General features: G+C 39.4%; 1 protein-coding gene across 1 annotated transcript in view; it reads left to right on the forward strand.

The window, feature by feature from the left end:
• The window catches only part of FBN1 (fibrillin 1), a 161,760-nt gene that overhangs the window by 125,180 nt on the left and 24,360 nt on the right, over nucleotides 1–12,220 (forward strand). Inside the window, exons 38-46 of the mRNA XM_064456363.1 lie at nucleotides 520–684; nucleotides 1,076–1,144; nucleotides 1,256–1,381; nucleotides 2,558–2,680; nucleotides 3,313–3,471; nucleotides 4,394–4,465; nucleotides 6,700–6,825; nucleotides 7,885–8,007; nucleotides 11,793–11,918. Of these exons, the coding sequence (XP_064312433.1) occupies nucleotides 520–684; nucleotides 1,076–1,144; nucleotides 1,256–1,381; nucleotides 2,558–2,680; nucleotides 3,313–3,471; nucleotides 4,394–4,465; nucleotides 6,700–6,825; nucleotides 7,885–8,007; nucleotides 11,793–11,918 (1,089 nt within the window). The remainder of the gene's footprint in view (nucleotides 1–519; nucleotides 685–1,075; nucleotides 1,145–1,255; nucleotides 1,382–2,557; nucleotides 2,681–3,312; nucleotides 3,472–4,393; nucleotides 4,466–6,699; nucleotides 6,826–7,884; nucleotides 8,008–11,792; nucleotides 11,919–12,220) is intronic.

The following is a 12,220-nucleotide window of genomic DNA, read 5'->3' on the forward strand; positions in this document are numbered from 1 at the left end:
TTGAGTGCAGCTTGGCTAGGTGCAGCCTCATGACGGATGGAAATGGTCTTGTATTGGGCTCCAGCTGCTTAGTAATCCTGTGATATTGTTCAGCTTTTGTTTGTTTAAGAGGGTGTAGGGATGCTCCTCACATTCAAATGTATTTGAATTTCCCGATGTTTAGTAGATGCTTTCATGCTTGTTAATGTCAAGGAGAGGAGAAAGCAGTGGGTTTCTGGAACTGGAATGATGTATAAGTCTGGGTGAAAATGTGGATCAAAATGAGAAGAGGCCTGGCTGATCTGCCCTTGGACGTGCGGAATAAATGCCCTACTTTGTGAGAAGTCCAGCAAAGCCAAGGGATGGGGCACCACTGTCCTATCTAAGTGGGAAAAGCTGGGCCCTCCTGGACAACACAAGTTACTTTCTTCGGCTGTCCTACAAGAAATAAAAGCCATCTGAAGGAATCCCTCATCTTGAGATGATGTGTTGTGTTTTCTTCTCTCAAGATGTGTTTGTCATTATGTGCATTCTGCATAGATACGCGATCTGGCAACTGTTACCTGGACATTAAAACTCGTGGAGATAATGGTGGCACCTTCTGCAGCAATGAGATAGGAGTGGGTGTTTCCAAGGCCTCCTGTTGCTGCTCCCTGGGCAAAGCTTGGGGAGTTCCCTGTGAACATTGCCCACTTGTGAACACAAGTAAGTCAGCTTTCCTGGGTAAACACAACAATACAATGTGTTTGTTGTTTTTTTTCCTAATTTAGCCAGGTAACTCAAATACCGTTGTAATCATTTATTGTGTACATGCAGGGTAGAGGTTTCCACCAGTCTTAACCAAAAACTTTGCTAGTCTCTCAAAAAGTTTATTTAGTCAGAATATTATAACTTCTGAGCAAGTTTGCTGTTACACAAAAAACTACGTTATGAAATGGAATAGCAGTTGATGTTACAGGATAAAACCTAATGTTTATATATGGTTACTTTGTTACTTTACATTTAAATTACCTGTTATAATCTGATTAATTTTCAAAAATAATTGTGCTGAAAATGTTTCTAGTATTTTAAGTTCATAAATCTGTTTTGTTTTCAGCTGAATATAAGGTTCTTTGCCCTGGAGGGGAAGGATTCCGACCAAATCCTATTACAGTTATACTAGAGGGTAATGTTTACATTTTTCTGTATTTACACATCTAAAATTATGAAACTCTTCAGTGATAGTTGTTTTTCTTGGAAAAGCATGAATAAAAAGTTTGTGGTTTCGTTTGAACAGATATTGATGAGTGTCAAGAACTGCCTGGACTTTGCCAAGGAGGAAAATGTATTAATACATTTGGTAGCTTCCAGTGTCAGTGTCCATCAGGGTACTATTTGAATGAAGAGACTCGAGTGTGCGATGGTACGTAGCCTTCACTTAACTAGTCCTCTGGTTTTATTTTAGAAAACTATGACAGATCAATATGCAGAAGAATTAATCTGTCCTTGAAAAGGAGCATAACGAGACCAAGCAGTGTAAAGCTTAAGGGTGGGAAAATTGGAACAAGTTGAAGTCTTGCATTGTGAGATAGAATATTCCTTCATGACCATGCTGAAATATATGCAAATTTATGTCTCAAATGATAGATTTTCATCAAAACCAGAAAACCCAACAATTTTTCTTTAAGTAAGATATAATTTATTAGCCAGCTATAAAAAATAGCTGTTTGGTAATAGGTAATGGATAAGCAGTCAGATAAAGAGCAAACTCGCCCCACAAGTCTGCTGGGCTGGTTATAGCGTGCCCATGCCTTTTTTCCCGCTGATTTTTTTCTTTCCTGGTGATCTCAATGTCTAATTGAAGATATTGGTTGTACTGCAAAACATGTTCCTTCCCATAGCACAGTCAGTAGTACATGTTCATCTCATTACATTAAACTGTCAGGTTGTACTGGATGCAAAACTTTAAGCCACCCACCAAGTCCTTAAGTTCCCCATTTTTCAGGATGTCTTCAGTCATCCAGGCTGTTAATAATGTTAATAGTGCCTATGATGTGCCAAGCACTGCAGAAATAAAAAAGATTCAGGTCCTAAATTGAGGCTGAACCAAAGTGCTTCATCCATATTATGTTTACGTAGCTCAACAAACGTTAAAGAGGAAATTTACTTCTATATTTTTCCTTAGTGGTGCATCAGAGATACTTTAAAATCATAAGACTAGAGAAATACTTTTGAACTTTTAGGAACTGTGGTGTTTTGGGGAGGTTTTGTGTTTGGGTTTGGTTGGGGTTTTTTAAACATAGGTTCAAGTTTCTTGATGAAGTAAACATGACATCTTGTGTTGGGAAAGCTGCTCACTTTCCCCAGTCCAAGAGATCTGAACCATCCAGTCAGTCTGTTTTAGCATCATTACTTATTGAGATGAGGACTCCAGCGGGAACAGCTTTGGTTCTGGTCCAGATCTGGGAATCCAGAATGGATGAGATCCTTAAATACAGTTTTTGTGCAACAGGTGCAAAAGCCAAATTGCTGTCTTTGAGCTGCCTTAGACATACCAGAGTTCCCATCTTTGCAACATTGCGTTTTTGTTTCCTTCTAGATGTGAATGAGTGTGATACACCTGGCATCTGTGGACCTGGCACATGTTACAATACTGTTGGGAACTACACCTGCATCTGTCCTCCTGATTACATGCAAGTCAACGGAGGAAACAACTGCATGGGTATGGCTTGGGTTTTTTTAATGCTTTATCTTAGTGCTTTAGGCCAGGGCTTTACCAAGCACAAATCAGAACTATTTCTTTGAATTTAGTTATACAGGAAGTAACTAAATGAAATATCAAGCTTCTTTCATTATTTTTTTTTGGATAAAGCAAGGCAGATCACTTTCAATACAGATATTTCAGTAACTCATCAGAATTTCTCCTTTAATTTGATATTTTCTATGTTCATCCTGTCCAAGTTTCACTTCAGCTTTTACAAGCTTCTACATGTGAAACACTACTAAAATTACTCAGACTTCACAGAATGAAGTCACAAGCTGTGTACAGTTCTTAAACAAACTTATGTTTTTTCAGTGTAGGGCAAAAGGCCAATATTAAATCCTTTGATGAGTCTGATCAGTGTTACAGGCGTGTTGGTTGCTCTTGACTTTGTATTGCGATCACTTTTTCATACTTCTAGAGTAATCTTCTAGGGACAAGCTGTTCTGTAGTATTCTACAGTGCTGCACCATCTACTTGGCAGGGGTTTAAAAAGTACATGTTTGAAGGAGATACCTCCTAAACCCTTCAGGTACATCATCCCCCATAAGACTTGCTAATGCATTGGCCTGGGTTTTTCTTCATTTTCACAGACATGAGAAGAAGTCTGTGTTACAGAAATTACTATGCTGACAATCAAACCTGTGATGGTGAGCTGCTCTTTAATATGACCAAGAAAATGTGTTGCTGTTCCTACAACATTGGACGTGCATGGAATAAGCCTTGTGAACAGTGTCCTATCCCAAGCACTGGTAGGTTTTTGCATTGCAAAGCTATTTGAAAGCCTTGGTAACATCATAATTACTATTAGTGTGTGTAACATTATTAGAGATGCTATGACTTTGCTCTTTTTTGTCTAAAATAAAGGGATTAATTACTTTTTTGGTCTGGAGGTGATCAGCACTAGTCAAAATGAAGGCATATATGAGTGGTTTGGGTTCATGCTGCTGGGCCATGCCTCCTTTGTGACAGTTCCCCTGTCTGGGAGACTTCATGCTCTATATTGGTTAATGTCTCTTGTTGCAAATCCTTATTCATCCACTGCTGAGGCACTGACCAAGGTTTTATTAGCATTGCTTCAACAAATACGGTGTCTGCTGTGCTGTGCCTTGACTGCTGATTGCCAGAAAGGGCCTTTGTGGTAGCCATTGATTTACAGAGATACCTTGGTCTCATCTGAGAATGACCTGTGTCAAGCAGATAAATGTAAGATGTAGGAGTTTCTGGACTAATTGTATGGACATATAGGACTCCTCCACACTGGGTAAGACTGCAGAGTTCAGCCCAGGACATCCCACTCTGGTATGAGGTGGTTTGCTTCAAGAATAAACTTCCTAGACACTTTTTTGAATAACTTCCAACTTATAGTTCAGCTCTTTAAAAGTCAGATCTGAACTGTAATGCACAGGCATAAGCATATGCAAAGCAAAATCAGCATGTGATCCCAAGCCCTCTACATCATCTTATTTGCTAATTTCAATGGTCTTTGAATGAGAACTCAAATCCATACTAAGCGTGTCATGTGGTGAGCCTCAGAGAAGGGTCTGCATATCTGTGTGCCCTGTGGGTGCTGAAAGAGTAAAAGAAGAATTTTCTTGGGCAAAGGATATAACGAATTTTTGACTTTTGATTAATTCCGAATACGATAATCACTGTTTTGTTTTCCTCTTGCAGATGAATTCTCCACACTCTGTGGAAGTCAAAGGCCTGGCTTCTTCATTGACATTTATACAGGATTACCAGTTGGTGAGTTGTAATTTCTGTTTTGAACTAAATTCCGTGCTACCTCTGCCCAGAGAATTTTCCCAATTATTTTTTTCATAGGAGGGTTAATGGCTAAACAGTATAATGGAGTTCAACCCTCCATTTAAGTCTGATCCTGCAAACTTTCTGCCTAGCTCCTCCTAGCTGGCAACACTGATAATTGCTGCTCATAATCTAGGCAACATAAAGCTCCAAAGAAACTGTAATCAGGTCTACATGAGCAGGACACAGATAACGAGAATAAGAGGTCTGGGAGTAAGGCCAACCAGCATTTGGTCTAAGGAATTAGGAGCCTTTCCTTCAGACTAAAGCAGAGATTTAATCTGACATTTCACATCAGTCCCCCTGTGTGTTGGTTTGACACAAAAATCCTTTTTTCTGCTCAGCTGGAATATTTCTCACATATGTTATTGTGTGTAATATTTGAATTGTGAGTAACAAATTGCAAAACAAAAAGAGGGAGAGAATGAGAAATTCTAAGACAAGGAGATGAGTAAATCCCTATTGGGACTCCCTTTTGTTTTTACTCACACAAAAATACCAATAAGAAGCAGATAATGTGCCCTGTAGCAAACAGCGGCAGCAATAGGCAGTAATCAGGTGCTTTAGCATTAAGCTGCTACTGTGATGCAGTGTTCAGCTAGTTACATGGAAATATTTCTAGTAAAGTGGGGAATGCAATTTTTAAAGACGTTACAGAAATGTACAGTATTTATTATTTACAAGGTCATTTCTTAGAAGCAAAGTTTCCCCTTCTAGCTATTAGCATTAGCCCAATTTGTTGCTGAGTCTATTCAAGCTAATTGGGCCATTCATCAGCATCAGCAGGGAGACCTTGGATCATGCTAACATGCATAGGTAAAAGCTGCATCTGTAGCAGTTGATGTGGATGCCAGGAGTGTTGCAGTCTGCTCTGTCTGCCCTGCTGTGTCATAGAGCAATGCACATTCAGAAGCCAACTGAAACAGAAGGCCCACCCCACAGGGGCCACCAGTACCTCCCAGTGCATGGAGCACTGTGGTGAGACTGATGCACACACAGCTTTACACTGTGAGAATCACAAGTCTTTCCCTGCCCCTTTGGGATCTTGGCAGGTCTCACTAGGTTGTAGCACTCAACGTCCTGCTTTTGCACAGCAGCTGCTCGTGTCCTTACGTCTGTAGGCACAAGGCATGGGAACAAGGTAGTGCCCGCTCTGCACTCTGTACCCTGTAATATTTGGTTACAGTCCTTACATGATGTGACTCTTCTGTTTGGATTAAAGTTCTGTATATTTACCCCAGGTGGTTTTTTCGGAGGCAGTTGTTCTACTTTTACTCATCCTTTATATAATGAGAGGACTCAAAACAACAGAATTTAGTATGGGAAATAAAGAATTTGAGCAGCAAAACAACAAAAAAAACCAACAAACCAAAACGTCTGATGGAAACTCAATGTTTCAATGATTATTTCCCACCATATTCTTTGTCCTGTATACATCAGTGCATGTGTCAATTTTTACTAAAGGGAGAGGCTTTAGGGGAATCTCTGACCTCGTTCATGTTGTCAGAATATTACATATGTGTAACTTCAGGACCCAATAGGCAAGACATGTATAATTGTAAGAGCAGCTGGGTTTTTTTCCTGCCAAGATCAGTTACTTAACCCAGGTGTATGTAGAACATTGGCAAACCCCGGCTGCCTGGCTTAATCAATCTAATTAATAGCATGTTGGCAGCCAGATGTTACCTGGCATTGGCACTTTCAAACTGTTACAGAAAAAACATGAAAGTCTTTTCAGATTAACAAGGGTAAAACAGTTCCAAACTGTTTCTGACAAGTGTTTGCCTTCAGTCATACTCTCCTGTATTAAACCAAAGACAGTTGCATTCTCTCTGTTTGGCTCTTCCCAATAACTCCACTGTAACACTCAGAAAGATGAGGAGGTTCATCAGGGCTGTGTGTGGGAGACATGAGGAAGGACGTGTGCTACCCTCTGCATTCCTATGTGGCAGAATATATCTTGGCTACAGTGAAGAGTTAAACCTGAGGAAATAGGAAATATCTACATTTCCACAGTTTGGAATGACTCACTGGCTATTGCAGTGGGAACATTCTGATGTCACATTATATATTTGATAATTCTCTTAAGGATAAATGCATAAGGACATGTTCTGTAGCAGAAGTTTTCATGAAGTGGTGTTTACAAGTATTTTTAAAAAGATTTCTTCTTGCAGATATTGATGAATGCAGAGAGATTCCTGGAGTGTGTGAAAATGGGATCTGTATAAACATGGTTGGCAGCTTCCGATGCGAGTGTCCTGTGGGTTTCTTCTACAATGACAAGCTACTGATCTGCGAAGGTAGAGTGCTGATCTCATTCAGAAAAATGGGATTTCGCCACCTGGCAATTCAGACACTGGCCAATCTGATATATACTTGCAAGTCATCCTTAATGAGGGGAAAATACTGGTGTCAGTGTAATAAGTCTATGTTAATTAAGACATTTTGAATTCTTTTGCATAGAAAATATCAGATTTTCCATCAGACATCTAATGCCTTGAAGGAACACGAGTCAGCAGTGGGAAGAAGCATTGTTTTTCACATTTGTCAGTAAAGCCAAGAAAAAAGTAGTAATCTTGAGTCAGATCATGAGTACAATTTTGTTTATTTCCAAGATATTTTCTTCTAATGGAACAAGGTTTTCTGTAAATAATACAGCACATGATAATTTTTTTCCGATTTAAAGATTTCCTAACATTGTATTAGTCAGTTGAATAAAGAAACTGAAGGCAGCAGTATGAGTTGCTGTCATTCTCTGGTGTGGGTTACAACTGTTGACAACACGGTTGCTGCAAGCAAGGAATTGAGAGCTTCAAGTAAAAGCATCTTCTGTATGCTGCTTCAAACTGAAACACAGTTACATTTCTAGGAAAATAAAGTCCTCTTTTTGCAGCAGCTTAAATAAGGAAAACTGGTCAAAATATTTTGCCTAAAATTATGTGGTGTTTACACAGAAAGCTTAGGATCCAACAGGGATTTTGTTGCTGTGTTATGATCAAGGGAGATCCTCCTAGTCTCCAGTGGAGATCTATGCACACATAGCATAGACTGAAACCCACTCAAGTGAAGTGTTGCAACAGGTCTTTCATTTGCCCTCCAACACCTTCGGAAAACCATTATATAAATTCTCTAAGTAGGAATGAATTCTACATATGGAGCACGTAGGTTTGGGATCATTTCAGGGAGATTCCTAAATGTGACCTAGTAATTACTTTCATGGATATTTTCATTTTTGCACAATTGAAAGAAATACCCATATTTGGGTAAGGTAATACTCTTTACCCTAAAAACAAAGTTATTTTGACATGTTTCTAGTGCCAGCTTACAATAACAATCAAATTTCTTTTTTGTATTGACAGATATTGATGAATGCCAAAATGGACCAGTGTGTCAGCAAAATGCAGAATGTGTCAACACAGCTGGTAGCTACCGTTGTGACTGTAAACCTGGCTACAGGTTCACATCAACTGGCCGCTGCACTGGTGAGTACTTCTGGCTTGTTTGTGTGAGGGTCGGCAAAAACCAGTAGATTTTAAAAGAAATCTAATAAAGCATATCTCCTCTTCAGAAAGATGGTATACCAGGAGATGATCTGGGCTCCAAGAATCTTTCTCTGAAAGCTGTTTAGGGCATCACATAAATGTTCTGGTAATTCCTGGAAGACTAATGGGCCCATCCCACAGAAGCATAAATGAGAGTTAAATCACCTGAGTAGATGTTTGTCTTCCGCTTTATCCCACCAACTGCAAACATTTTAGTTCAGCCCATGTCGTGTCTAGTCTTCACTAACTGTTTTCTGACACTAAAAATTCAGTTGCAGTCCTGACAGGGACCTTCCTCTGCATAAATTCTTTGATTTTCATTATAATTTCCTAGATCTGTTTAGCAATTTATTTGCCACTTGTATTTTTACCAATAAATCTTTGCTTGCTGGGGTCTCTGATAAGGTGGACTTATCTGGTAGGCCATATGCAATAACTAACTTAAAAAGCTTATTGTTAAACTTCCTGACTTTTCTGTGGATTTAAACAGGCCCCTGAACATTATTTTTAAATACTCACTGAGTGGGTTCTCTAATTTATTCGCTCTTTCTTGTAATATTGTAGTCCAGGGAGGCATTCATGTTATCTTGATTACTTGAAAAATTGCAGGGATTTTAAAGACTGCTGTGAGCCAAGGAGCTGTAAATATTATATACGTTTCTGAATAAAATAATAATTACAACGGAAACTGGTAACATTTTCCTTGGGATTTTGCTTCTGAGTACTTGAGTTTTAGGAAGTGTACATTTCCCTGCAGTGCAGTTTTTCATTGTTTCATGTGACCCTTAAGGGAAAAGGGTGTAGGGGCAACCAGAACACTACTATGAGAACTAAAACTTTGTTTTGTTAAACTATACAGTGGTACATGTAAATATTCAATATGTTCCTAATGTAACTGTTGTTGTTATGGGTTCATTACAGCAGTACAGGAAGAGCCAGGCAAGGTTCTGATATGGGTTACAATACCCAACATGAATTGGCACAACAGTAATACTTCCCTGTATTTTGCTCTTATTTTATATTTGGTGAAAATAGTTACACAATTAAGAGTTAAAATAAAAATGGTTGATAAAGTACTTGATCTAACAAAGGAAGAAAATTCCCAACCACTCTGCGGAAAGCAAAGAGTGCTAAGCACCTCGCAGTATTGAATCAGTCATGCTACTGCATGGAAAATGATCACATCCCTGTAATTTTTATGCTATTGAATCAAAACTGATGTATTGCAGCCACTAGTACTATGACTACTGCATTTATCTTACTATCAAAATACTATTCTTCTGGTGTTATCAATGGTAGTATAATAAATGATTTTTCATATAAACTCCTTTTTGGCACAATTCTGCCTCCCAGTTTTTTAAAAAGTTTCAATGTACTCTTTTTACCCCAAAAGAAGTGACTTTTCCCTGGGGCTTTAATTCACTATTCATTTGCCCAAAGAGCACCAAAGAGAGTAACAGCTTTTCTTTTCTATCTACTCTCCAAAGCTGAGAAGATTAGGAGTTCTTAAGGCAGCATGTTATCCAGCATTGGTTTCCTTTCTGTCTCCTTTAGACTCTAATTAGTAGCAGTATCATTAATAGCATTGGTCCTCAGTGAACACCCATCCAAAGTTACCGACGGCCCTGACTGATGTACAGTAATCCTGGGAATGGGCTATTGGGATTGTCCGTGTGCTAAGTATAGTATAGAGAGAGACAGTAGAGACAGGAAAACCAGATTTGCTACATAAAGTTCTTTGCAAATTAGGAACAACTTGACTCGTAGTTTTGCAGTGAACTGGGTGTGGTTAGGTAAGAAAATGCATCTGCTTTGCTTAGATTGAATATAAAAGAAAATTACTGAACACTAGAATCTAATCAATCCTAATTCAAGGTTATGGCAGAACCTGAGTTCTCGTATTTTGGAGCTGCAGCAGACAGAATGCCAGGAAGCATTGAATCAAATCAGCTCTTGTTGGTGATGAGGTCAACAGAAAGACCTCGTTTAATTCATGTTTCCGATTTATTAAGAAAAAAAATGTGCTGGACAGCAAACATTTTGTTCTTTGACATTTTGTTTCACTTACTATTGATAAAATCCTGGATTCTTCCTGAAAGCATTCATAACGAGTAGCAGGAAGCAGGCGATTGTTGAACTACTGTAATAGATGCCCTGCTATTGTAAAGTAGCCTATCACATGCTGCCAGAATAGCTTTTCTCATCTCTCTCTGCAGAATTGTGCAGCTGAGCGTTTGCTGCTGTTGACAAAATATTTTCTAGCTCTATATAGCAGTAACTTTTCTTGCTGTTTGAGCTTTGTCCAGTTTACAGGATCATCACATTCCATGAGGCATGGATGCTACAACACATATGTATACATATACCCATTTTACCTCTGCACAATGAGTAGATAGATCAACAGTGCATTTTCTCTTTGTAAGCTTAGTGAGAAAAGTTCATCTCCCTTTCTGTTTTGTATGATTTCTGTGAGTTAATCAAGCAATTTCTGCTATAATCAAATATAGCTAAAAACAAGTAGTTAATTTAATGAGAAGGATACACACTGTGATTTGTATGTGGCTTTCATAGAATCATTAAGGTTGGAAAATACCTCTAAGATCATCAAGTCCAATCATCAACCTAATACCACTGTGCCTCCTAAACCATGACCCCAAGTTCCATGTCTACACTTTTTTTGAACACCTCCAGGGATGGTGTTCACCACCTCTCTGGGCAGCCTGTTCCAATGCCTGACCACTCTTTCAGTGAAGAAATTTTTCCTAAAATCCAATTTAAACCTTCCCTGGCACAATTTAAGGCCATTCCCTCTCATCATATCCCTAGTTACTTGGGAGAAGAGACCAACACCCACCTCACTGCAGCCTCATTTCAGGTAGTTGTAGAGAGCAATAAGGTCTCCCCTCAGCCTCCTCTCCTCCAGACTAAACAACCCCAGTTCCCTCAGCCACTACTCATAAGACCTTCTCTCCAGACTCACCACCAGCTCCGTTGCCCTTCTCTGGACATGCTCCAGCAACTCAGTGTCCTCCTTGTACTGAGGGGCCCAAAACTGAATACAGTGTTCAAGGTGCAGCCTCACCAGTGCTGAGTACAGGGGCACGATCATTTCCCCACTCCTGCTGGCCATATTACTCCTCATACAAGCCAGGATGCTGTTGGTCACCTTGGCCACCTGGGCCCACTGCTGGCTCATGTTCAGCTGGCTGTCAACCAGCACCCCCGGGTCCTTTTCCACCAGGCAGGTTTCCAACCACTCTTCCCCAAGCCTGTAGCGTTGCACGGGGCTGTTGTGACCGAAGTGCAGGACCTGGCACTTGCCCTTGTTAAACCTCATACAGTTGACCTCAGTGTATCGATCCAGCCTCTCCAGGCTGCATAGTCAACATAGAGGTCTCAGAAATCTTCCCACACAACTTCATGTCATTAATTCTAGTTTTCAAAGCTTTCGCGATATGCTTTCCCTGCAGCAAGAATTAGCATTTGGTAAATATAATTTTTACACTAAATTTTTTTCAGCTCCACAAATGTTGGAAAAGGTAATTTACAAGGAAATAGCCCCTTTTCTGATGTTTACTTAGTAATCCTTTTGTCATTAACAAACCAAAAATATAATTTTACATTAAGGCATGCACTGGATTCTAACTATCATGGTTGCTACTAATGCATCTTTCCAGTCCTGTAGTTTAGAGGCCTTAATTTTCACTGTGCCTCTTTGTTTTCAGATCGGAATGAATGTCAAGAAATTCCCAATATCTGCAGCCACGGGCAGTGTATTGACACTGTTGGAAGTTTCTACTGCATTTGTCACAATGGATTCAAGACCAACGATGACAGAACAATGTGTATAGGCAAGTATATAAAATTAAGCTGTACTTAGGCTTCCATTAAGATATTTATTAAGTTTATCCTCTCTGTCATAAGGAGCTGCATTACAAGAACTGAGATTGTGAGCAAAGGTGCAGAAACCACAGTACCTCACAATTAGGAAGCTGATAATGAATGAAGAACATCTCATTACAGTAGAGGGAACCTTTAAAAATACATATCCTGCCTAATGAACTGCTAGTGCTTTCATTTTTCAGGAAAATGTTCCATTCTTAGAATTTTCTGAAGCATTTTGTCTCATTTATTCCTTTAGGCAAGAAATTTA

The sequence above is a fragment of the Phalacrocorax carbo genome, chromosome 7, assembly GCF_963921805.1.
Source record: "Phalacrocorax carbo chromosome 7, bPhaCar2.1, whole genome shotgun sequence".
In the NCBI taxonomy this organism is placed as follows: Eukaryota; Metazoa; Chordata; class Aves; order Suliformes; family Phalacrocoracidae; genus Phalacrocorax; species Phalacrocorax carbo.